The 26,000-nt window shown below is 45.5% G+C and overlaps 3 protein-coding genes across 7 annotated transcripts in view; 2 read left to right on the forward strand and 1 right to left on the reverse strand.

Annotated features, from left to right (window-relative positions):
• LOC118315155 (cat eye syndrome critical region protein 2 homolog) overlaps positions 1-14,211 on the forward strand; it is a 34,942-nt gene extending 20,731 nt beyond the window's left edge. Inside the window, exons 7-19 of one of the 2 annotated variants that reach the window (XM_035642197.2) lie at positions 16-179; positions 3,342-3,431; positions 3,787-3,937; positions 4,849-4,978; positions 5,074-5,111; positions 5,207-5,298; positions 5,451-5,577; positions 6,203-6,582; positions 6,749-6,898; positions 7,379-8,189; positions 8,650-10,651; positions 11,137-11,195; positions 11,360-14,211. In XM_035642197.2, coding sequence (XP_035498090.2) covers positions 16-179; positions 3,342-3,431; positions 3,787-3,937; positions 4,849-4,978; positions 5,074-5,111; positions 5,207-5,298; positions 5,451-5,577; positions 6,203-6,582; positions 6,749-6,898; positions 7,379-8,189; positions 8,650-10,651; positions 11,137-11,179 — 4,178 coding nt within the window. In that variant the 3' untranslated portion in view covers positions 11,180-11,195; positions 11,360-14,211. The remainder of the gene's footprint in view (positions 1-15; positions 180-3,341; positions 3,432-3,786; positions 3,938-4,848; positions 4,979-5,073; positions 5,112-5,206; positions 5,299-5,450; positions 5,578-6,202; positions 6,583-6,748; positions 6,899-7,378; positions 8,190-8,649; positions 10,652-11,136; positions 11,196-11,359) is intronic. The other variant, XM_035642198.2, reaches the window with a different exon arrangement.
• A 1,680-nt stretch (positions 14,212-15,891) lies between these two features.
• ada2a (adenosine deaminase 2a) lies at positions 15,892-21,689 on the forward strand. Its single transcript, XM_035642895.2, has 10 exons — positions 15,892-16,091; positions 16,378-16,777; positions 17,398-17,617; positions 18,526-18,739; positions 18,833-18,960; positions 19,255-19,345; positions 19,479-19,587; positions 20,290-20,447; positions 20,576-20,778; positions 20,870-21,689. The coding sequence occupies exons 2-10, from the start codon at positions 16,444-16,446 to the stop codon at positions 20,982-20,984; spliced, it is 1,572 nt and encodes a 523-aa protein (XP_035498788.2). The 5' UTR covers positions 15,892-16,091; positions 16,378-16,443; the 3' UTR covers positions 20,985-21,689.
• Positions 19,968-25,814, reverse strand: ribc2 (RIB43A domain with coiled-coils 2). Of its 4 annotated transcripts, none has more exons than XM_035642899.2 (8): positions 25,747-25,814; positions 25,310-25,442; positions 24,704-24,785; positions 23,681-24,001; positions 23,476-23,594; positions 22,205-22,411; positions 21,952-22,118; positions 19,968-21,861 (listed from the first exon to the last, which is right to left on the reverse strand). In XM_035642899.2, the coding sequence occupies exons 2-8, from the start codon at positions 25,424-25,426 to the stop codon at positions 21,792-21,794; spliced, it is 1,083 nt and encodes a 360-aa protein (XP_035498792.1). In that variant the 5' UTR covers positions 25,427-25,442; positions 25,747-25,814; the 3' UTR covers positions 19,968-21,791. The 4 variants fall into 4 exon arrangements, with proteins under 4 accessions (XP_035498792.1, XP_035498790.1, XP_035498791.1 ...); XM_035642897.2 differs by having other exon boundaries at positions 25,310-25,593; positions 25,747-25,809; XM_035642898.2 differs by lacking the exon at positions 25,747-25,814 and adding an exon at positions 25,538-25,730.
• Between the last annotated feature and the right edge of the window lie 186 nt (positions 25,815-26,000).

Raw genomic sequence — 26,000 nt, forward strand, 5'->3', positions numbered from 1 at the left:
CCATTTTCTCTCCAGCAGGCCATAAGCGAGGCGCTTGGTCCCTTGTCTGCGACACGGAGGAACAGTGGGTCAGTCTGGCGGAAAGCATGAAGGACAAAACCTCCCCACAGGACCGCCACCTCCACCGTGTCATCAGCCAGAACTTTCTGCCCGAGATCAGCAGCATGATCGAGCACAAGGTCAGACACAGCAGAGACATTAACATCAGTCGCTATCACGGCAGCTCTACAAACCTACATTTCCATTTTTCGCAAACTTACATTTGTGTAATTTTATCAGTGTCTGAATACCAGCTCATAAACAGCAAGGCCAACCATGGTAAATGTACCAGAGTAAACCTCTAAAAGTACAAATTGAACTATTGCTTCCTTTTCTTTAGCAGTGGAGTTTGAATGGTTGAACCCAACCTCCATTTTGCTGCTTCTAGTATTTTCTGCTGCGGATCACTGTCCACTGTCTTCCAGTAGTTGTTTTTTGGGGATCCTGGAGTTTTACCCGTGATGGCTGCAGGACAGGTGGAGTGAAGGAGAGCTGGTCCATGCTTGCCCGTAATTCTGCGCACAAGCTCTCGGTGATGAAGTCAGCCTCAGGCCTTTAACTTTAGCCTGACTGTGGAGAACTATGCTCTCGTGCTGGAGGGTTCGGCAGAACGAGGGTCTAAGTTCTGTAGTTTAATCTTTCCTGTGCTTAGCCACACCACAGTTCATATGCTCATTAGTCTCATCTTTATCTTCCTTGGAATGTGAGTTAAGTACTTGAGGATAAGATTCTGCACACCCTTTTTGCTTTGTTCATAGCGAGCAAGAGTCCGATCCAACACTATTCACTAATTTTTCCTTTAAATTAACAATAAATCTATAGTTTGAAGTGGAATTCATTTCAGTTATTGAATTCTACAATTTTTCAAAGCCAGTATAGGTCCTTATACATATTTTTTTGTTTCCCTCCTTTTGTTTTTAAGGTGTGTTGGGTTCTCCCCACCCCTGTGATATATAACAAGCACTGACTGTTGCTATAGAAACCCCCTCAGCCTTTCTCCATCATCATCAACAGTGAAGTGTAGAATCCTGCTGGCTGTATTTGCCGACAGAGGGGGGTCACTCACTTTTCACACGAATGCTGGCACTAATGGATGAATGTGGTGCCGTCCTTCACCGACTGTACAACTCAACATCATATATGATACATTCGCCTCAGCACGCGATATCGTTAAAGCATCCTGGTTGATGTGTTGTCAGCGCAGATGGATCATACAGACTTTTGAGTTTATTATCTGTTGTGATTCCAATACTGCACATTAAGACTTTAAATGAAAGATCTTTTATTTATCTTAAACCGGTCAAGGCATATTTCCACTTTACACGGTCTCTACCAAACATGATCACAGTATATTGAGGGGGGAAAAAAAACTCTGATTAATCTTACTTTGCTCAAACAAACAGACTCAATTAGAGGGAAGAGCCCCTAATTTTCATTTTGTATGCAAATAGATTCCACTGATGCCACGCAGCAGGGGATTCCTCTTTATTAATTATATATTCATTACACCAACACATTTCACTGTAGCACTGTACAGAGTCCGTTATTGATATAAGACTAAATTTATCTCGGGCAACAAAGTGAATTCCAGCAGACGGGCATCTTTTTTCTCCCTGTTTGGTTTCGAGCAGTGTCTAATTAAACACAACAGATGTTGTAATGTTTAAACTACTTTACTCCTCTCGGCTCTGATGTGACGATGAATAAAATTTCCCAGAGTCCTAGATAATGTCCACAAATTGTTGGTTTTATGTCAACAACAGTCCAAAGGGAAAAACGTTTTTCCATTTACACTAGTATAGAAAAGGAGAAAATAGAAGCCACTTGTCCCATTTAAAGAAGCTGGAACCACCAAATGTTCAGCATTTTGCCTTATCATTTATCAATATTGTAGTAATAACATAGCATGTGTGTGTTTACTGTCCTTAAGATGTATCCGTCTTTATGTGGGTGGGTGTGTGCGTACGTCTTGAATCCCTCCCTCCTACTCATCTCTGGCTGCTGTCACCAACCATTTCACGGGGCACTGACAGCGCGCGGGAGCTCACCTTGAGGCAGAATGGAGCCTCTTTGAGTGACAGCTCTGCTGTGCTGCAGGATTCTCTCAACCGCTCTAAGCGGTGACACCAGAGGCACTCTATCTCCTGGATGGATGGAGGGCGGGCGGGGGGCGGTTTAGAGTTGGTGGTGATGTAAAGGGGGAATTGTAGAACGCCAGGATACGTTGGTGCTTCACAGGGAGACGAGGCAGAGATGGAGTGGGGGACAGAAGAGTTGGAAGGGGGGGCAGTATAGATCAGATCTTCAACATCTGTCTTTATTTTTGTGTTCTTCTTCTTGTCTCTGACCATTTTCATTTATTTTCTCTCTTGTTTGTTACCTGCACACATATCCAAGCTTCACACAGCTGCAGCTGTAATGTATTTTTAGACCTCCCACAGGCCAGAAGCCTGACTACGACACCTCTCAGTGCTGTTTTTTTCCCCGGGCTGATGAGTTATTTACAGTCCTGCTTCCCTGATGAACTCTGACATGAGCTTGCAAGAGGGCCAGTCCCTGATATAGACAGGCTTTCAAGGGATCTGCTTAGAGAGCTCTCTGTCGGCTGGTGTTACCTTGTGGATTACTCATACGTCATGAATGTGGACTTGAGTGAGGATTTATTGGCTTTTATTTTCAAGATGCGTGCTGAAGAATTTTGACACATTGTGATCAAAAGTTCCACGATTTGCTGTCTGGTGCAGTGCAGTTTTCAAACTGGGAGAGCGTGCCTTTACACTCTGCTGTCTAATCATTGGAAATTATTAGTAAGAGTCACAGGGGAGAGGGGACACACATGGTTGACGTTCTTCTTCTTTTTTTTCAAAGCCTTTTTTCCCCAGGGGAAGGTGGGGGAATGTAGCCAGCAGAGTAGAGAGGGTGATTTGGGGGGAGGGGGAGAGCAGATCCAGTGACCTCTCAATGCATCTCCCGACAACTCCCCAGGGCCCGTCGGTGAAGTGGCCTGTGTATGGTGCTCATCCGTTGATCTGTTTTGAAGGTTCAATCAATAATTTGTTGACTATACATTCTAAATGTACAGACTACTTGAATAATATATGAATTAATTCACATACATGTCATCAAGACATTTCATAAAGTACTTGGCTTACTGAAAACCATTCTACCAGGATGGGAGGGAGGTTCCAACATGTCATTGCCCTTTTTGTCTGTATTTGGATCATGGATAAACAGAACAGGATATCACAGAACAGGCATATTTAGCGAGTTTCACCTTTTCTCTTGATTTTTTTTTTCTTCAGGAGCGGGAGCAGAAACAGAAACTACTTGACCCCACCTCGGTTCGCACATCACAGCGGTTCTCTGGAAAACACATAAAGCAGGATAATGAGGTGTGTGTGTGTTTGTCTGTGTACATGTTTTTGATCAAAAATTGAAAAGTAAAATTTTCAATTTGCAGACATAATCTGATTTTTTTTTCGTCTTTTGCATGATAGAATGAAACTGTTTTCCAGGAAATGTTTTTAAGAGTTTTTAACTAGTACGATACACCCCCATGCTTTGAGATGTTTGTTTAGCCCCTAGCTGTATTTTGGCTTTAGGTGGCAGTCACCTTGGTTGACTCTGTCCATTATTCCTAGTGTTCTAGAGGTACTATCTAACTTTTTAGCTTCTTCTTATCCATTACTGGCTTTTCTATAATGAGATGATTAGATTATTTTTTGGCTTGTGTGTGTGTGTATTCAGGACTGTCTGAAGGCTGTGGCAGAGGAGGAGAAGAAGAAAGATGAAGATCTGGACAGGCAGGTCCTGCTGGCCGAACAGCGACGAGAGGAGGAGAGGCTCCAGCAGGAAGAACGGCAGAGGGAGAAGATGGAGAAGGTCAAAGCTGTGGAGGGTAAGATGGATGGATGGATGGATGGATAGATGCACAGATAGATGGGCCACGAGTAAAAGTAGTCAATACTGCAGTAACCACTTATACTTAAAAACCTGATGACGGTTATAAAACAGAAATGAAGGCCAAGTGCCAAAAGTCAAATATCAAGGAGCAGCAATCATTTCATATTCTTTCATCATGCCTGCCGGAGACAGGGGTCCGTCATACTCTTCTCTCCACCCGGGGATCAAGGGCAGAATGGCTCGTGAAGGGCACGCTGTGCAAAGGCTTTAACATTTGCATGGCCGTCGTGGTTCGGCTCTTTAACGGCTGAAGAATCTGCAGGAGCATAGCAACACTGGAAGCCTTGTGATTTATGTATCGTACACAGAGACTGTGAGAGGGAATGTTCAGGGCCTTTAATCACAGGATCACTTCTCCTTTTTCTCCCTCCCTCTGATGTCATCTGTCAAGGGTTAATGAACTACTGATTGTGCTTCAGTGGAGGAGCCTCATTAATGTATTATAGATGAACAGCAGGACCTGGCCCGTTCTGTATGGACTGCATATGTGGAGTCCTCCCTCAAACATCTTTTATACACACAGCAGGGGGGCCGGCAGGCCTCTCATGCCTTTCATGTTGAAAAGATAAAGCAGCGATACATTTTTCTTCTGCTCTTTTGATCAGCTGGGCCCGAGAAAAGATGGCTGATGAATCGCTCTCTTCCTGCTTATCTGTCTCCGATGGCGAAGGCCTGGTTTTCATTGACTCCCTCGACGGACTCAATGGGCAGAAAGTCCAATTTAAACTGTAACTCAGGAGCCTGAAAAAGCAATTAAATCACGGTGGAGCTGAAGCCTCCTGAGACCGGTGTGTTTTATTGTTGGTGCGTCTAATTGCCCCCTGCGTTCATCCTTCTCTCTCTCAGAAAGAGCAAAGAGGAGGAAGATGCGAGAGGAACGGGCCTGGTTGCTGTCTCAAGGAAAAGACCTGCCACCTGAACTCCTGAATCTGGAGCCTTCTTCCCCCGTCCACAGAACACGCAGGAGCAAAGAATTGTAAGAGGTTTCGTAGATCTGACATCAGATTTCACTTTCTACTTCAATCACTCAGCGCTGCTCATTTCTAACATGTCCTGTGTTCGGCATTACAGCTATGAAATTGATGACGACTATACTGCCCTGTACAAAGGTATGCTCACAGAATCGTTACTGAAGGCTGTTTCTTTATCTCAATCCACGTTGAGGTCCGATCTGATCTGATCTAATCTAATCTCTCTTCTTCAGTGCTCGAAGCTCTAAAATCCCATAAAGATGCTTGGCCTTTCCTGGAGCCCGTGGACGACTCCTATGCCCCCAATTACCATGAGCTCATCCAGGTACAAATAGCTGACAATGTTTTTACTAGTGGTGTCTGTGACATTGAGTGCACGTTTGAGTGGGTTTGGTCTACGTGGTAATGTGTGTGTAGGTATTTACGGTACACCCCTTGTTTTAATTGTTCATAATTCAATTATTCATATCCCCTCAGACTCCCATGGACCTGTCCACCATTGAGAAGAAGCTCAACGAGGGGGACTACATCACCAAGGAGGAGTTTATTGCCGACGTGAAGCTCATGTTTGAGAACTGCACGGAGTACAATGGAGAAGACAGTGGTAAATGAACACGAGCCATTATCCTGTTCCTTACATTGACAGTTTGTCTCGGCACTAAGATTAATGCCTCAAAATGAATTTCAGTAGGTATATTTTGTGAGAAAGATTTTTTTTGGGGGGGTGGGGGGGTGAGAGAAGCAGGGGGTGACAGTGGGAGAAAGAGCAAAAGAAAGGGGGTCGGACCTAGTGGTGGTTTGGGGCCGGGGCCAGGGCAGCCTTGACAGTGATTAATGGGGAGTGATTGAGCTGTGCTCCAGTGCTCAGGGGGATCTGAGCCTTGCAGTGCCAGAGAAACATTCCAGGCCCTAAGCCCCCTGTCTGGAGCCATCCATCCAACTGAATGCTCTCCCCAGGGACGGGGGAGAAGAGTGTGCAGGGGGGAGGTGGGGGGGCTGGTTGGAGCTGCAGGAGGAGGAAGGGGTTGAAGGAGCAGGGGTCAACCTACGCCCCCTGACCTGGTCAGTCAGCCAGCCTGAGCTGAGAACAGAGGAGCAAGTGTGTCTCTTTGGGTACATGGCATGCATGTCATTCTGTAGTGCCTGAGTGGTAGGGAGTGACTGAGGTAAGAACTTTTGTTTGCATCATCGTATGTGCATACCTGATGTTGACGTCTCTCCGTTTCTAGAGTACACCATCATGGCGGAGTCCCTTGATCGGTGTTTCAGTCGGGCCCTCATAAAACATTTTCCGTCAGAGGACGGCGACACAGACGAGGAGTTCCACGTCAGTCGAGAAGACAAGGAGCGCAAGGACAAAAAGCGCAACCGCGGCAGCAGAAGTTTGGGACCTGAAAGTTTGATCAAGGCCACAGAGCTGGTCCAACGTAAGCGAACCTCCCAGGGGGGCAAGGGCTCCACACCCTCGGAGGAAGAGGACCACAGGGTGACACGACCACCACCCCCTCCTCACTGGGCCAACGGCCCCCCTCACCCCCACAGCCTGCCACCAAGCCAACAACGCATCCATGAAGGAGACATGAGAGGCATGTACCACCCAGGGCAACAGGTATTGACCACATGGACAACTTTACTTGTTTTTTTTTTGTTTTTTTTAAGTTCTTTACATCTCCACATTCATTAAAAATATGTGCAACACATTTTTCACTTATCCTCACAATATTCTAAGTAGTTATACCAGTGTTTTCTTCAATATGAATGCTCTCTCTCACCAGCTCCGTCATCCACCTGGTCCTCCTGGTCTCCACGGTCCACACATGTATGCCCAAAGAATGGCAATGGATCCCCGCTTCGCTTACCCTGCTCACATCCGAAGGCATGGAGACCCTAGCCTGAACCACGTGCCCCGCAACTTTAACATGCAGGTATTAATTTTAATGCAATATTGCCTGGTCGCCTCTCATTTGAACAAAACGGTTTAGTACAAAAGACATTTATTAAATTAGCTTCCTTTTGTCATGAATCATCAATTTCTGTTATCTAACTCTTTTCAACTGCTTTTCCAAAAAAAATACAGCTTTATATGTTTCTCTCTAATACATAGTTTTATGCATGCATGATTAAATCAGTTTGGGAAAATAAATCGTCTGAATATCTTAATCTTTTATTTTCCAATAATGTGGCTACATTTTCATTTAGAAACACAAGCTTTTAGCTTCCCCCATCTCCTGTACACTTACTTCCCTTGTGTTTTAATACTGTATATGAATTTGTACGTATACGTATGGGTTTTTTTACATACAGGCTCAATTACATCTAATTAATAATAATGTTGAAGTAAGTTTTTATCTAAGACCACCTTATTGTCAAAACCCCTTATGAGATGTTTCTTCTGTTGTTCTCAGCATCGAATGGTTGAAGGACACCACATGGGTCCAAGGTATCCTATGGGCCCAGATCCTAATCAGCAGCCACCTCCTCACCACCAGCAGCAGCAACACCCTTATGTGGGTCCGACTCACGGCCCGTCTCTGGGCCCACGTCCCATGGCCCTACAGCCTGGACCTCCTCCTGAAGCCAGCATGTACCCGTCGCACCACCATCCCGATGGCCACACCATGCACCCCATGGGCAACAGATTCTCAGGACCAGACGGACCAACTCAGCACAACTACCCAGGCTTGAGGCCTCCCGGCATGGGTCTATCCAACATGTGGACTGGTGTGAATCACCAGGAGATACCCAATGGGATGCGCATCCAAGACCCCAACATGGTGAACCAGCGGAACTTTGGTTACGGTGGAGTCCCACCTCCAATGGGGCATAAACCTTGGCCAGAAGCTGCAGGATACCCCCACCCTCCTCCCAACGCCCAGTATCAAATGTCTGCAGGGGTCAGCTCACAGGGGCCCATGTCCTCACGTCCCCCTGGTCCCCACCCAGACTCCTCTGGCAGGACACGCTTGGCTTCCATGCTGGAAAGCCCAGAGATGCTGGCCCTGCAGCAGCTGTCAGCCTCCTCCGGACCCCCCGCTGGTGCCCCTCATCAGCACATGGGCAACTTTCCGCAGCCCGGGCCCCCATCAGGAATTGGCAGCATCCCAGCTCACCCCTCTCAGCAGCCTCCCCCTGCCCCTGAGGTTCAGCTGCTGCGTCCTGCTAAAGACAATGGGCCAGACAGCCAACCCTCCCAACAGACAGACATGCAGCCCAAAGGTAGACCTGACCTTTTCTCGTAGTGTTTCACCAGCCGGTAACGTTCTGCATGAAGGAACCAGAGCATGAGTCTCTAACCTTTTACTTCACAAATGGTCTTTCCAGACTGTAGTGTCTTAATTTGTTTACCGTCACAGAACACATCCTTGCCCTTCCTCCCTGTCAAGTGCTCTTTGTTATTCGATTTAGAAAACTTAGTATTCATTAATTCAGTGTATTTCTTGCTGGTTATTGTCCGTTAAGATGAATTAGCAATCTTCAGATATGTTTGCATCTTTACTGTCAAGACAGGGAACAGGACATATTTAAATTGTTAGGTTTTTATAGTAAATTTGGGATTTGGATAAGTGGCCCTGGTTGTTTTGTTTTGAAATTAGAGTCGATCAACCATCAATGCTTTAACCTCCCCTTGTTATTCCTTGTATGCTAACTCATATTTCATTCCTCTGTATGTTAACAGGCACAACACCAGAGAACAAAATGGCTGTCAACGACATTTCTAAAGAAGCTTCTTTACACAAAAACACTTTTCCAATTAATCAGGAGCACCCGTCCAATCCCAGTCCTGCAGGACACCACAGCGGGGCAGCAGAGGGAGCGCAGAGCTCAACACAGAGCCACAAGCAGGAGGTAGACCGCCCAAAACTATCTGCCAGCCACCGTCCTCAACACAGTAAAGCCACTACTGTTTCGCCCCATCTCACCACAAGTAACAACAGCTCCAGGGATTCCACCCCACCTATCCCCTCTCACCTTTTACACAGTAGTCCACAGCAAAGCCCTGCACTTCCTCCCCAGAACGTCCTGCCTCTGCACGTATCAGCTTCTCAGAATTCCACTCGGCCATTGCCAGAGAACAACGTACCACACGTGCCGAATGCACATCAGCAAAGCGAGCACCAGCAGATTCTCCAAAAACAACAGCAGCTGCAGCAACCTCAGAGTACCCCTCCTCAATGCCCCCCTCCCCGCTCTCCCCAGTTGATGACCCGGAATGCACAGCAACAGCAAAATCCACACCACGTCCAAAACATCTCTCCACAACGTCCCGTGCAGAACAGCCCCATGCACGGGATGCCGCAGAGTGCCACGAAAGGAGCCCAGCCCGGACCCCCTCAGCCCGCTCCTCTTACGTCTTTACCACCCAGTCATCCTTCCCCGTTACTACCCTCCCAGCCGAGCCCAGCAGACCACGGTAATCAAAGACCCAGCGAGCCTACAGGCAAAGCGGATGCAGAAAGTCCCACCGTCCCTCCGCAGCACACAGTGATGAAATCCGGGCCTTCGAGTGTTATTTATAAACAGCAGGATTTTAGCCCCGATCACCATCGAGCCCAGCTGGTGGGTAGCAACACGGGTATGCAGGCTCCGAGGGGGCCCTCGCCTGGTCACAATCCAGCCATGCCTCCTCACTCCCAGGGCCATGTGAATGGAGCCATGGGTCCATACGGGATAGGGAACCCTCCACATCCACACTACAGCCAGACCATCATGACCAGGTCCATGCCTCCCTCTGCTCACCACCCTTACCACAACCAGTCCATTAACCCCCTCCACAGTTCTGCTCAACACCCTACCTACCACCAGCAGGAAGGGACCGCCTACTCCTACCACATGCCGGGCCAACAGCACCCTCAGGCCCACCCCAACATGTACCCACCTCATCAGTACCACCACCAGCAGCAGCAGCACTACTATCCCCAGCAGCATCCGCAAGCTCAGACCCATAACCAAGCCAACAGCAGAGGGGGTTTTTCTCGAGAGGAGTGGCATCGGTCTCCTTATCAGCCTCGTCAGCCAATGGCCCTTAACACCTACCTACCTGTAGCCAGCGCCAGAGGCAACGGTCAGTCAAAGACGGAGAGCAGTGTGTCGCCGCTGGGCTCCGAGGGCTCTAGTCGTGCTAGTTTGGTGTCCCCTGGCCCGATGTCTGAAGCGGGGCCGCAGCCGGGAGGCGCTGAGTGTGAAAGCAGAGTTCAGACCAGCGGAGGCAGCAGCAGCGGTGGCAGTCCAGCACGCACCGAGAGCTCAGAGCGACCGGATAGTCCAAAAGAAATCCTGGACCTCGACAGCCACAACGCCGCCGCTCGCCACCGCAGCGCCCAGCCACCTCATCAGCAACATCCAGCTGCACACATGGTGCCCGGCTTCATGTACAACCCTCGCGCCATGCACCCTGGGATGCATCATGGTGGCGTTCCTCCACCGCATGTCATGTCTCAGGCCCGGGGCGTTGCGAACGGAAGCCCTTACCCTCGCCAGCTGTATGCAGATCCGGGGCGCTTTGCAGGCCAAAGACCTCACCCCCACCTGATGGAGGCTCTGCAGCGGCCCCAGCAGCTGCCTTACTCCCCCGGTCAGACACGCATGGCCATGTACCAACACCCCCGGTCTGCAGGGCACTTCCAGGGCATGATGATCCAGCAGAGGGTCCTGGCACCAGAACACTTCCTGCACCCGGGGTAAAATAATTCTATCTCTTTAGCATCTATATACTTTTCCAGCTTTTGCCCATTTAAAAAAATACGTACATTTGCAACTATGATTGAAAGGCTAAATGCGCAGTTATGTCACACAATAAATGTCATATTTACCGAACAGGGACGTCGCTGTTGGTGGAGCGGATGTTCACGTGTCCACTTTGATATTTCATATCGAGTTCAGGCTCAAATATGACCAGATGGATTTGAGAGTTTGTCATTTCCAATCAATAATGTTCTGTTTCTTAGTTTTAGTTAGTAGTTAATTATTTTTACAGTTAACTTTCAGAACCTCCTATAGTGGCTGTATAACAGGGTGTTTGTAATGAATAACTTTTTCTTTACTGTGAATCATGCAAAGCTAGCACTTGAGCGGAGTCCAAGAGCTGGAAATAAGCATGGCAGGTCCCCTTTAAATGTTAACCACGTTTGTAATGTATATATATTTTTTTTCGGTGCGTTTACAGGCAACAGATGATGGCTGCTCCAGGTGGCCCCAGCAGTAAATAGGTGGCTTGTGATCAGAGTGAGTAAAACTAAAACATTATACAGAGCTTTGTCTCATCGCTCCTTTAAATATTTTATACCTTTAGGTGACTGTTCCTACGAATAAGAACAGTCCCCCTTTTTGTGAATGTATGAGTATCTACGAATATGATGCATGTGCTCAAACAGTTTTTCTTCTTTCAGGCACGTTGCTTTGAAAGAGTGTCGGGACTAAACAGTCAGCCGAAAAGGAAGACGATTACATGCTGACAGAGACTACAGCTCCACATACATCTTTTATTCGTATACTGAACGAAAACCTTTTAGCTCCGTTTTGCCCAACAGTTGGACTTGGAGATGATCAAGATGTGAAATGTTATTTATCCCTGGAGAACGAACAGTTCCCCTGCTCTTCTTCACGCAGAGCCGACAGTGGCCAGGAACAGAACAGCTCTGTGGAACTGGTCGGGATTCACACTTTCCATCACGAGTTGTTGAACTCGGATCCTCCAGGAAAAGAGCAGCCTTTTTAACCACTAGTTCAACCTGCCGAACACAGGGGAACGCCGCCTTCAAGAAGCCCTTTCCTCTCTGAGGAGTCGGAACTGAACACAGCCGGCCCATCCTGATCACTGACTGTAGTGCTCGTCGGCCCGAGCTGTAAATCGACGACACCGGGGAAAGAAATTTTTTAATTTTTCTTAAAAACTACTATTTTCTGTTCCAACCATGTCGTAAATCTCAGGTGTAGAAAAGGAGGTACTATGAGACTGTCACCCTGACCCCAGTCAACTCACAGGCTCCCTGGACCAACTGCCTTGGTTTCCCCTTTTTGTGAATGTATGAGTGTGAATGTGTGAAAGTGCAAAGGGCACGAACACCGATCATCTGTCTGAAGCGTTAAACCGTCCCGACAAGGGGCCAGCTACTGTCCCACTTCCATCCCCCCAACTCGAACAGTGTGTCTCTCCACTTGTGGAGTAAACACGGTATATGCGTCTTTCAGAGCGGCCTTCGTCGATGAGAATGCCTTTGACTATAGCAGAGAGGGACCGACGAGGACGGAGTTTATTTTAATCTGACCGTATCTGACTCTGTTATGCACTACACGGTTTTCATTAGTCCGGACATCCTGGAATTGAGAGGCCTTGGAGAGTCTTTATTTTTTAAGGCAATGCCTGTTAACATATATGTATGGAAATATATATAAATATTGATTAACCCTTCACTGTAGAGATGAACCTCATGTTCCAGAGACAAATTTAAAATTCTCACACAGTGACATATCCTACCAGCTGGTGTGTGCACATATACACTGACCCATCAAATCCTGCTGTTGTGTGTGTGTGTTGTTGTTGTTTTTTTAAGTGTGACATTTTTTTGCATTCCACCTACAGTCCTTTACATGGTTCCGTCTTCGAGTGCGTCCTCGTCCCCCAATCTCACGACTATAGACATATCCTCAGGGTGTACAGTTTCTAAATACGGGTATTTTTTTCTGAATTGTGATTTGAACGAGGAGCCACGAGAGGAGAAATGGGACCGCAACCGTGGCACAAAACCAGCCCACCTCATGTTCATGTGAAGAACTTTGCTTTTTAAGGGTCTGTGTTCCTCGTAACAATATTTGGCTCGGCCCATTTTCATTGAAGTTGAGTACAAGAGAGATGGATTAAATTTTTTTTTCTACATTCCTATTAATTTTATGTATCTTTTGTCATCGCAACTAATTTTGAGCGACTGCATGTCAACTCTCATAACTAGAGTTTTATTTTCCCTGCGCCCTACACCCTTATCATATCGACGCGGCACATGTGAGACCTCACTCGTGCAGTTGAGCGATGACAGCGAATGAATCTACCTCATCTGGCCAGTCAGTGGCATTTACAGAGCCCCCCCCCCCCTCTCCCTCCTCTTCCTCCCTCGCTCGCTCTGCCAGACTCCTGTGGGTCAACATCGTACGACCAGCTGAACGATTTTAGTTCCGCATGTAGTTTTTTGGGGGTTTTTTTGGGGCTCACAGAACTGATGAGGAAATGGCCTTAAAATACATTTTTCCATCTTCACAGAAAAAATCGTAGCTTTCTGTGCCCAAATATTGCGCCGAATGACCTCCAACAAGATTGTAGGTCGTCAGTTTGCCAGGTGCAATCCTGTGACATCTATCTTTTGAATGGGTACTTTTCTACTCTGTTTTTGTTTTTTTTGCGTCATCATCAGAGTACAATGGACAATATTACATCATGTGTTTGAAGTGAGACTTTGTTGTACAGATTGCATGCCTTCCTGCCGACTATTCGAAACTAGACGAACGTACTAGGCCGTGTTCCAATCTAGGGTCTGTTATAGAGTTTTGGCAGCATTTTAATGGCCTTAGAAATAGGTAAATAAGGCATTGTGAGGAAATATCGAGGAATATGAAAATTGCTAGCAGCTGTGAGACAATTTATAAATGTGTCACACAAGACTCGTCATAGATAACTTGCTATTTTGTGAAAATAGGGAATTGTCTCGATATTTAGTGAGCCTGATAGGGCCACGCCGGAGGTAGTCGCGCTGTCTGTTGTACGAAGGGCAGCGTTGTTTTGTGAGGTTGTGATACTGTCTTATGGTGTACAGGTGTGCGCGCGCGAGTGTGTTTCTGGTGTGTAGAATCGGTGCCAGGCGATTGGAAGTGTGCATTCGACTCTTCATTTACTCTGCTGTCATCCCTCTGCACTAGTGAAAAACCATTTAGACGACGTGATTAAATGTGAATCATATTTATTTGCTCTTTTAAGAATTTTTGTAAATTTTTTTGGACTTGTTTTAATATAAATGTGGTGTCTGTTTCTTTTCTTTCTTTTTTTCCCTCCCCCCGCTTGATGTTATCTTTCAGCAGGTGTCTTTTACCTCAATAGCGTGGTGGTATCGGAAATAAATAAAAGACCTGTGCGTTTCATATTTTAAGTGACGTTTACAAGTTCTTATCTGACTGACATAGATTATTTTTGAAATGGAACGAGTATTTTCTATTCTGTACATTTCTTAGAAATAAATAACTTCTCCCCGAAAAAGAGAGTTTGTTTTTGTCGTCGTCAACACGAAAACCATATCTTCAGGGGACAAAATCATTAGAACAACAGATCAGTACGTTTGCTTAAATTTGACGGGAAATTTGCGACAGTCCTTTAATTAATATTGCTCTTAATGTATGGACATAAAAAGAGGCCGTGCCATGTATCTATAATTCGTTGAAAGAAACTGAAAGGCCGAAAGTAATGAAATGCAAGCACCCTAACCGGAGGGGCCGGTGCGAGACAATGCATTAATTTACTGCAGCAGCTCAGACCATCACCCTTCATTAGTGCTGCTCATCCTCCCGACAAACAACCCTCCACAGATCATATGCTGCCTCCTCCTCCGACCCCTCACGTCCGCAGGGGTCAGTGATGTGATGTGACGTCAGCGGAGGAGGGAGTGCTGCTGCAGCTCCTCGGGGCCTCCGTCAAGGGAGCTCCTTGTGAGCCAACAAGTAATATATTCTTTTGTCCGGGGCCTAACGAGGACACAATCGGCAGTTGGGGCAAGTAATTAATTGAGCCTAACCAAAAAAGTTGTATAGAACTAATTTATAAAAAGGGTGAAACGGGCAAAGTATAACCATTAACAAATGGCTTGAAGGTAAGAGTGTCATGTACTCTTTAATCTGTGGGAATTGTGCATTTCCGCAAGTGTAGAAATTGATTAAAAATTTTTCAAAATCCTAAATAATCATTTAATAAAGGTAGTCTGGTGATTTCATTGAAACCAAAAGCAACTTCTTAGTTCCTCTGCAATGGGGGGAGCCTCATGTCACCACAGATGTAACTTTGAAAGTATTTGCTGACATGTCAAATAAATGTGTCGGTTCGGAACAAACAGCAAACACTCACTTCTCGTTTATTATTCCATCTGAAATATATATTATATATCTGTTGACATGAATTTGTTTTATTCCATTAAGAACTAAATTTTAATAGCAGATCCTGCATGACTGGAATAATAAGCCAGTGAAGGTTGTATCAGTAGGTTGTATTTCATCTTAATATCAGTGTGACTTGGGTAAAGGGCAGTATTTAAAATAATAATAATAATGATAACTTTATTTTTATATTGCGCCTTTCATGGAGAAAACAATAAAGATAAAACAAACCAAGGACAAAAAACACTAACACTTTCATTTCATCATAATTTATTTTGTTAATTTCGTGTAACCCAAAAACAATTTAACCCCAAAAAAGAATAATACATCTACACTTGTAAACATTCCATGAGTGAAAAAGGAGCAGGAAGAAGAAAAATCTTATATTGCCTGCCCCTTTCATACGAACAACACAAATAAATTGTTCCCTTCTGCATCTTATGGATCATGTGTCATCTTATTTTTCTTGTTTAATATTTGTAGGCCTCAAAACATGCTTAATAGTCGTTAATTTGTCGATTAATTGAATTAATGACTTGTTACTTTTACGGTTTATTTAATAAATGCGTAAGTATGATGCAAAGTTTCTGCCAGAAAAAACTCCACAATCAAACAAATCAGTGTTTCTTTTGAAATATAAAGATTGACAGATATTAAATCCCCCAAATCTCTGTTTTTGTTTATCGTCGTTGTTTATATGCGTCAACAAACCACCAATCAACTTGTGAACAGAGTGCCCTTTCAGCCAATCACAGCCGAGGGAGGCGGGGCTTAGCTGAACAAGGGCGGAAGTGAAGTGACCCAAAACGAGATAGACTTTAAACAGGTAAACAAACACACAGGACCGCCGCGACAACTCGCTCGTGTGCTCGTGTATTTCCGTGACACTGCTCGTAATAGATCGAGTTATTATCAGACGGAATCATACACGTGTTTACAACCGCACTGTTCACTGAACCCGCCGTCAACTGAAACACAAAGCGAAGACTAAAGGTGACGTATCTTCAGCAAAGTGTTCGTTGTGTCTTTTTTTTATAAAGAAAAGTGTTTGTTTTTCATCAAAAAAACAATGTTTTCCTACTTCATAGAGGTCAGACATGTAAATATCGTATAAACAGAACGGACACTAACGCCTGGTTCGTTTTGACTCGAGCCAACGGTGGAGGTCGATGGTTTATTTTCGATTTGTGCACTTGGTTTGTGGACTATTTGTTTTCACTTCCCTAATAACCGAGCTTCTCTCTATCTGCCTTGTTGCAATGTTTTCTCTTTCATCCAGCTCCCCCCCCCCTTCCCACACACACACACACACAAACACACACACACACACACACACCTCCGGATCATGGCAGTCCAGCTGCAGCAGCGCCCCCACGCGGCAGCTGCGGCCCATCTCCCCCTCCTGCTCCTGCCCCTCTTGTTGAGCTGCCTGACCCGAGGCGTCCTGTCCAGCCCGGACCCGAGACAACGGGCGGCCCTGATCCAGCTGGAGACCTCCCTGCAACCCGGTGGGCAGATGGTGCTGACGGACGCCGAGCAGCGGCTCGACTCCGCGCTCTTCCAGATGAAGCGGAGGGAGATCCTGAGGACGGACTTCCCGCCCGCCATGCACTTCTTCAGGGCCAGGCCCCTCATCAGGACCAGTCCCATCTTCCGCCTGCTGCAGAAGATGCCCAAAGGTGCGTTCAGTGTCACACCTCAAAGTGTAGATTGTACACATCTTGCACTTTGTGCCATTCTCTTGCAGTGCAGTTTTGTTTAGTTTTTTTTCTTGTGGGTTGTACACTTCTTGAATCACATATTTTAAGGCCATAGGTCTTTATCATTTCCTACATTTTAGCTGCTGAGGGGTTGAGATATTTGTTTCCCTGCTACACATAATCTGCAAACGTTGGACTTTCCACCAGGCCCTGAACACAGATCTGTTATATGTATGTATGCTGTAATAATGTAATGATGATTAATAATAGTTTATCTTCTTAAATTAGTGTAACAATGGTTCGCTAGGATGATTAGATATTGTAAAACAGCCCCGGAAACAAAGAGAAAATAAAACATAAAAATAAATGTTTAAGAATCACCATATAAGGTCACCAATAAGGGGCGATTGGAAACATGTAGAGCTGGGCCCTAACCCCTAACCCTAACCCCAAGGAAGGAAGTAAACAAGATTTGTCTCACCATTGTGTGGCGTTTTATGGGCTCAGCCATTAATCTATCCCTCACCCCTAACCCGTTCAGGATATTTTGTTATTCCAGTTCTTTATATTGTAATACATCTATGACTGACTGTTTCCAGGGGGAGCTCTCCACGTCCACGACTTCTCCATGGTCGATGTTGAGTGGCTGGTGAAGAACGTGACCTATCGGCCCCACTGCTACATGTGCGTCACCGACGGACGGTCCGTCAGGTTCACCTTCTCGTCCCGGTTGCCCAAACCTCTGCCGCGTTGCTCTGTCTGGACCCTGCTGGAAAAGCTCCGGGCCAAGATGGTCAACACCACAGATCTGGACAACAGGTGACTTTAATGTCTTTGCTGCTCTTTCTTTGTCAAGGGACCTTTTTTTTGTTTTCAGCCAAAGAACGTGGAAATTCATGGAAGGTCACTTTTAACCGAACGCACTGTACTGGACCCAATTTTCTCAGTGCTGCACAGGCGGTCACTGCATATATTTTTTTTTACATGTGGCTGGACCAGCTACAAAGACAGTGAAGGCTGTAGAGCTGCAACAGAGATGCAGTTAGTATTCGACTACTACAGTAAATTAATCGTCAACTATTTTGATAATCGATTATTCGGTTCATGTAGTTTTTCTGGCAAAAAAATGTCAAAATTCTCTGATTTCAGCTTCTTAAATGTAAATATTTACTGGTTTCTTTGCTCCTCTATGACATATATTTGGTGTGTGGACAAAACAAAACATCATCTTCTGGGGTTTGTGAAACACGATCGTCATCTTTCTCCATTTTATGGACCAAACAACTAATCTATTGAATCGTACAAATAAAAATAATTGAAAAAAATAATCAACACGTTAGTCGATAATGACAATAATCGTTAGTTGCAGCCCTGGAAGACGTGATGACTCCACTATGTCTTTACATAGAAAAAGTTATGCTTGTATATTAATGTTTTAAATCTTCTATATATATCCTTTTAATGTGACATATATACCTTTGAAACAAGATGTTGGTACAAGGTATGGAAACAAATCAGTTGAAGAAATGGTTTTTTAATCATGAAGAGAAAGGGATTGTTAGAATATTTATTTGTTACCTCTGCCAAGGAGGTAATACGATTGGTTTCCGTTTTAGGAGGGTTACTCGGAAAGTTAGGGAGAGATTTGCATGTAAATTATATCAAAATAAATGTTGTCGACAGTGGTGAATCTGGTCACTACATCCTGTCCCTATCTACACTTTCAGCATCATGGGCAACTTGACGCTCTTCACGGATCAGGATCCGGAAGCGGCGTACCCCAGTCAGGATGTGGTGTGGGACGTGTTTGAACAGACCTTCTTCGCGCTGTGGGGTCTGGTCACGTATGCTCCCGTGTTCAGAGACTATTACTACGAAGGCCTGACCCAGTTCTACAAGGACAACGTCATGTATCTGGAGCTACGGGCGTTACTCCCAGAGGTGAGCTTGTACCGGGTCAAACCTGGAGGATTCCGTGTATTCACCCGTCTTGTTTTTAAATTTCTTGTCTTTCTTTTTCTTTTTCACACTCAGATATATGAATTGGACGGCAGCACTCACGACACAGCCTGGACTCTGAAGACCTACCAGGAGGTCACCAGACAGTTCACAGCCGACCACCCAGACTTCTGCGGAGCGCGGATCATCTTCACAATCCACAGGTGACAGGCACGGAACGCCTTTCAACTGTGAATTCACAGATTCTTCTGAGCTGCTCGTGGGCTCACTAGAGCTTTCGCACGTCAGCTCTGGGGAATGTCCACTGGAAAAATTGGGCCCGGACATTTTCTGGAGTTTGCCGTTGTTCACGTATGAAGGACGCAGCGAGTCCGACGCGTTCACAACAGCAGGGACGTTCCCGGAACATCCGGGCCGTGAATTTTCCAGGGATTTTCCTGCTGTATTCCCACATCGGACATTTCCCCAAATTTTACTAACACACTGTAATTCCTCAGGGGGGTAAATATATCCGTGATGACCAGAGGTGTGGAGAAGGCTATGAAGCTACGGAGAGACTTCCCTGACATCATGGCTGGTTTCGACCTGGTCAGTGGCAACAGGTTATTGACATGTGAACGGCGTTTACCGCTTCAAAACAATTAACTGACAACTTGCTGAAAGCATTATTCAAACGGCGACTGGGAGAACGTGTTTCACTTTCCCCCTCTGCCGTGTGCAGGTGGGACGCGAGGACAGAGGCAGAACTCTGTGGTACTTCAAGGACGCCTTGTCACTGCCGGCAGAGAAAGGAGTCGCGCTTCCGTTCTTCTTCCACGCCGGAGAGACGGGTGAGACCATCGGTGCAGCGCGGCGCAGAAATGAAATCCAGATTCCAGTGGAACAATGGTTCATTTTCAATTTTAAACACAATTTCAAACCATATATTAAAGATTTTTTTCGTCTTAGCTGGATGCCCATTTTTAGGAAGAGTAGCCACAGAATTAAATCATGTTCATTTGTAGATGTGAACATCTAAACTCGATGAGATGACTTGTGAAACCCTTTTCCTCTTTATGAAAATCATTTGCTCTTCAACCAAAGTTTTTTCTCAGATCCTGTTAAGAATAACGGACTTGAAATGTTTTATATAAGCCAAAGTAGCTCACATACTTTTTCCAACCAACACTGTCAATGTTCAATCGATATATCTTAAGAGACGAGCTCAATATCCGGGATGGAATGTTTTTTATTCATCAAACATTTGGTTTTTCAGGATCATCATGCCCAGTTTTACAGTCAAATAAATGAAACGCTTGCACTTGAAAAAATAATGTAACAGAGCAGTCCATGTATTTTCACATTTCTGAGTCAATGTTATAGATAAATAGGCATCATATCTGTCAGATAATTCACAGCATATTGTTATTTTCTGCTGCAAAACAAAAGAGATGAAATATTTTCCAAGTGGATTAAATTCCAGACACACAAATCTCCGAGTTGTAACGTCCAAGGAACTGCAGGAATTTAAAATTTCCGTCTTCCAAACTCAGATCTCGAGGGCACGGACGTCGACCAGAACCTGCTGGACGCTCTTTTGATGAACACTTCACGCATTGGCCATGGATTTGCGCTGCCTCGCCATCCGGTGGCCGAATATCTGTCCAGGAAGAGAGGGGTGGCTGTGGAAGTGTGCCCCATCTCCAACCAGGTACACCATCTGTCATCTCGGGAACAATCCTCGACACTAAAGATGACTTATAGCTACTAGAGTGTTTTAATGTTAACCATCTATCTTTCGGCGTACAGACAACTCTCTCCTCTCATGTCCTCGGTCAGGTGCTGAAGTTGGTGAAGGACATGCGGAACCACCCAGCAGCTGCTCTGATGTCAGTGAACCACCCGATGGTCATCAGCTCCGACGACCCCGCCATGTTCGGTGCCTCCGGGCTCTCTTACGACTTCTACGAAGCTTTCGTGGGCTTCGGTGGACTCAGGTCCAACGTAGGCTCCCTCAAACAGTTGGCCATAAACTCTATCAGGTGAGGATCCCGGCTGAGAAGCAACTGAACAAATTCACAATGAATTCAATGAACCCCTCTCCCTCTGTCTTACGTGTCCCCCATCTTTCAGGTACAGCTCCTTGACCCCAGTGCAAAAGGAGAAAGCTTTGGCTCTGTGGCAGAGAAGATGGGACGAGTTTGTCTCCGAGCATGCGTTTCAGAAAGGAAAGCGTAACTTTTTTTAAGACGTCCTCAGTGTTCCAAGGACACCATGCTTCCTCTGCGAAAGAAAAGCTCTTTTGGAATAAGGGGAACACGGGTTTGTGGTAGAGGGACAAAAATGGGACATTTTAATGTTACAGCTGGAAAAGCAAAAGGGGTCTGTGATGATAAAATGAATCATGATTTGTCTGGTGTGAACCTTCAGGATGATTACTTGAACTTGCGACTATGAAACAGCTTCAATTGTGTTATTTGGTTTAATTAAGTTTAATTTTCAAAAAGGGGTTTTGCACTTTTGAGATTCAGGGTTGCTTTGCTTTGTAACAGTGACAGACGGCGTCGCTAACTGGTTGAGGTGCTAAAAAATGCTGCTTGATTTCTCTTTGTGTGGTTGTGGTTTGCTGGTGCTTTTTAAGAGTGTGTTGAAATTGTGTTAAATCCTGTGGGCTTTGACAAAACTCATGTAATGACAGTATTTTTTTTTAAATATTTAGATTGTTTACTTAAATGTTCTGTTTTTTTGGTTTTTTTTGCTGCAATGGGAATATAAAGGACCTTTCGCCCATGTAAGCACATGTTAAGAAATTCTGAAGAACAGAAAAACTCCCCAAATAAAACAATATTTTCGTAGGAATAGCAAAGATAATGAACGTCGTCGTCATTCAGGCGTTAAAATGCTGTGAACTGTTCAATGTTGACCCCATTAAAACAGCTGTTTGTTGACTCTGTGTGTGTGTGTGTGTGCCAGTTTCTGGTGCTCATCACGTCGCACCATCTCCAGACACTTATCCTCTGAACTGAGGGGACTGATCCGTGCCGCGCGTCGTCCGTCATCTGCTGCAGGTGTTGAAGTTGGAGAAGAAGCTGTCGTCGATGCGTCCTCTCTCACTGGCCGATTCCCTTTTCGAATGACACGATGAGACGCGGTGAGACCACATACACTCGGTGTGGAATTGAGTGGAGAGACGAAAAATAACAATGTTCACTGACTGTCGTTTGTGTGCTTCGGCCAGTCCGACGTTGGTGCTGTCCAGCTGTCGCCTCAGCTGCCTGTTGAGCTTCGCCTGCTGCCTCTCGAGCAGCAGAGCCGCGCGAGCCGAGTCCACGAGGACGCGGTCGTGTCGCTCCTCCTCCCGCTTCTTCTCGAATTCTATCCTCTAAAGAGATGCACAGGTGGCGATTCGGTGATCATGGGGCCTACTGACCAGCGTGTGTTTTTCAGCGTCACTTGTTCCAGTCTTACCTTTTTCTCCTCTATTTGATATTTCTGGAACTGGATGACCTGCTGCAGGTCTTCTGGAGGGTCTCTCCTGTCACAGCTGGGACAAAGACCAGGCGGCCCCACCAGGCCCAGTGTGGGTTTGACATACCCGCCTGTCAGCTGTTGGTTTGTGGCGTCTGCGCCGTTGTGGGCATTACATTCCTGCTCCCGGCGGCGCTTCTCTTCAATCTTTTGACAAAAACATACCCAGTGGGAAAAGGGGGACAGCGATAGAAGAATAACGGTCCAACCCTCAGTTTAAACAAAAAAAACAACAACTTATTAAAGTTCGGCACCGCGCGGTATGAACACAAAAAACATGCATTTTCATTACAAGTCAAGTGTGCTTAAAGCTACAGTGTGTAATATTTACAAGTTATTCACAGAAATAGAATATATTGTCCATAATGATGTGTTCATATACGCATGATCACCTGCAACAAAAAAAACACGAAAGAAAATGTCAACTTTGAATGAGTTAAATATAGTTACATGTGATGTGAACCCGACCTCCGTGCCATGTTTGCTACATCATGTTGAAATGGAATTATCGGCGCGCCACCATAGAATGTTCCCCGTCGGTTGCAGTTTGCAACTTTGACACCAGATGGCGCCAGAAAAGTACAAAACTTACCCACTGACGCTTTAAAGGGGCAGTAAGCGATTTTCATCTAATACACTTTATTGTAAAATTCAGCAAATATTTCCTCACTGTCTCCGCTAGCTGTCCGTTCTGTTAGTACGCCGGGGGGAGAAAAAGGTTTTTCGGCTCACCTTAAAAAATGGTGCGAACCCCACCACACAACACTGTGTGCAGTTTGTGAACATCATCAGACGTGATGGCAACAGTTGCTATGACTCAGGGGTTTTTGGCCTCGACCTCAGGTATGGGAGACCATCCCGTTAACCATCAGACCAAAACTGCGGAGTTGCAGCGCGACCCGATAGCGCGTCTCTTAAGGTGTCGACGAGTGATTTTTTTTGACATAACGTGTATTGCTTTAGAATCGCTTACTGCCCCTTTAAGTGTTTGGTGTCTATAAAGACTTTCAAATAGTTTGTCTCAAGACAGAACTTGTGTGATCTTTTGAAATATCATTCAAGATACATGCAGGTAAAATATATGCACCTCAGGGTGTGATTCCAACCTTTAGCCCTCTCCATTCAGGGTTTCACAATGATGCCTTCAAAGCATGTTTTTCCCAACTCCATCCAACAAAACGCCTTAAACCTCTACCAAGGGGTCGACTAACCTTGGCCAGATTGAACTCCTTGGTGGCGACGGCTTCTGTCCTCCTCCTCTCCATCTCGAGGCTCTGCAGGTGCTGAGCCAGGTCGTCCATCTCAGCTCTGATTCGTTCGGCGCGCTGCTCTGAAGGCCGGTGGGGAGGGTGAAAGTGAGCTCTGTGTTTTCGTGAGTAGGAACCGTTACTGTATGGGATGAGACAAACCCCTTACCCTCCAGCATCCGCTGACGCCTGTCCGCCGCCTGCTCGCCCTGCTGCTCGACGAGCCACTCTCGGAGCTGCTCCCTCTGCCGCAGCAGTCTGTTCTTGCTCTCCGGGTCCTCGCCCACCAGACCGGGGGGCATCATCTGCGCGTCCTCCACCGATGTCTTTTTAAAGCGGTCCGGGTCGTTCAGGTCAAAGTCCCGCTGGCTGCAGGGCTGCTGGTACTGATGCCGGAAGTTGGCGATGGCCGTTTCCGTGGCGCGCCTCTTCTTCACTTCTCTGTTGTGGAGAATGCAGGCCACTTTGCTATTATGGAGCATTTCAGCATCTGCATTGTATGGAAATTTCAAAAAACACAAAACAAAACACAGACAGCAAACCATTATGCATGTCCAAAAGTATAAGTGGCAATACACGGGTTTACAGATGTTCAAAATAGAGACCTCCTGTCCATTTTTATGGACCGAACAACTAATTGACTAATCAAGAAAATCATTCGACAGATTAATCAAATTAGTTGCCTTAAACAAATTACAAATAAATATCGGAATAATAACTATAAACATCAATATTTGAAAAAAGAGATTTTGAATCTCAATGGGAATATCCCTGGCAAAACAAAAGGTTAAAAAAAACCATTTAACTACAAGTGTGCAAAAATCATATTAGTAAACCAACTAAAATATATGAATTAACTTATAGCTTCCAAATCTTAAAATTAGGTTATATCAAAGTTACATCCTTTGTTAACCACAAGGCAGTTTTTTCCTCTGGGGTAAATTCTCCTCAAAGGAACCATATATAAATATTTTTTATATCTTAAAAAAAGTTTTTATACAGATATGACCTGAAAACCGTATTATTGTTGGAACGCTGATTTTAATTGACTGTGATTTGTATGTTTTTGTGAAAGCACTTTGTGAAGCTGCTTCTGAAAGGGACTATATAAATAAAATTATTATTATTATTATTATATTATTATTATAGATATAGATATATCGAATCAATGATGTCAGACCTCTAAACTCACCGCATGCTTTTTGTTTCTCCTCCTCTGCCTCTTCTAGTCTCTTCCTCTGCTTCACCTGCGTGTCCAGACCTTCCAGGTCAAGCTGTGGAATGAAACGGCAGCATCGCATTCTGTCAGTTCAAATCTTCCTTCGAATACATGTTTATTATTATTATTATTATTATTATTATTATTATTATTTATTATTATTATCGTTATTATTATTATTATTATTTTTATTATTATCATCATTATTCACTTAGGGCTGCACGGTGGTGTAGTGGTTAGCACTTGCACTTCACAGCAAGAAGGTTCTGGGTTCGAATCCCGGTTCAAACCAACCAGGGCCTTTCTGTGTGGAGTTTGCATGTTCTCCCCGTGTATGCGTGGGTTCTCTCCGGGTTCTCCGGCTTCCTCCCACAGTCCAGAGACATGCAGAATGGGGTCAGGTTCATTGGAGACTCTAAATTGACCGTAGGTGTGAACGTGAGAGTGAGTGGTTGTCTGTCTCTGTATGTGGCCCTGCGATAGGCCAGGGTGTACCCCGCCTCTCGCCCAATGTCTGCTGGGATTGGACACCAATCCCAAATGGAGAAAGCGGCAGGATTTGATGGATTATCCACTTACCCCGATGGTCCGGACTTTGTCATTAAAGATCCTCCCTCGTCTCTCGGCCTCGGTGTTGCGACGCCTCTGCAGACTCGCCCTCGCGACGCGCTCCGACGGCAATTCAGAGTTCATCATTTTGACCCCTCGACCTCTGTCGTCGGACATTTGAAAGGGCACGGAAAATCAAGTTATAATCGGTGACAAAAAAAGCACTGAATTCGAGATTCCACTCCTGTCGTGGCTCACGTGACTGTGTGAGATCAAACCAGCCATCAAAGGAGGCGCGAAGGGGCTTTACATCCCTTGTTGGGAGGAAGAAACAAACAAGCCCCAATCAGAATTAAGTCAATCGCTGTTGTCAGGTAGAATTCTGTATAGTAAAAAAAAAAAAGAGAAAGAAAACAGCCGCCACTGCTCAAACTGTGGTTTGTTTTTCTTTTAAAAGTTGAACTTACTTCGCCGCAGTCTTCCTCTGAGGAAATGGAAAATTCCAAACACACTGGTTGCTAAGAAACCAGCGCCTCGTGAGCTTCCGTTGAATGTCGTCGCCTTCCGCCGTCTTCGACGTGACGTGACGTGACGTCACAGGCTGTATGGAGGGCCGAGAGTGCCCCCCCCCCCGTCGACTACGTCCACGCGAATTTATATTGAAAATTCTATAAAACATTTCATCACAAGGGAAACCGGACACGTCTTTATGGATTCATGT

Source organism: Scophthalmus maximus, chromosome 7 (genome assembly GCF_022379125.1).
Source record: "Scophthalmus maximus strain ysfricsl-2021 chromosome 7, ASM2237912v1, whole genome shotgun sequence".
Taxonomy (NCBI): Eukaryota; Metazoa; Chordata; class Actinopteri; order Pleuronectiformes; family Scophthalmidae; genus Scophthalmus; species Scophthalmus maximus.

Bases quoted from the DNA above. Each gene is read 5' to 3' on its own strand.
- ada2a (XM_035642895.2), top strand. From the start codon at position 16,444: ATGGCAGTCCAGCTGCAGCAGCGCCCCCACGCGGCAGCTGCGGCCCAT. The intron at 19,588-20,289 runs GTGAGACCATCG...TTCCAAACTCAG, and splicing joins CTTCCACGCCGGAGAGACGG to ATCTCGAGGGCACGGACGTC. The intron at 20,448-20,575 runs GTACACCATCTG...GTCCTCGGTCAG, and splicing joins TGTGCCCCATCTCCAACCAG to GTGCTGAAGTTGGTGAAGGA.
- ribc2 (XM_035642897.2), bottom strand. From the start codon at position 25,456: ATGTCCGACGACAGAGGTCGAGGGGTCAAAATGATGAACTCTGAATTG. The intron at 22,119-22,204 runs GTAAGACTGGAA...GCATCTCTTTAG, and splicing joins ATCAAATAGAGGAGAAAAAG to AGGATAGAATTCGAGAAGAA. The intron at 21,862-21,951 runs GTCAGTGAACAT...TCATTCGAAAAG, and splicing joins GCCGAAGCACACAAACGACA to GGAATCGGCCAGTGAGAGAG.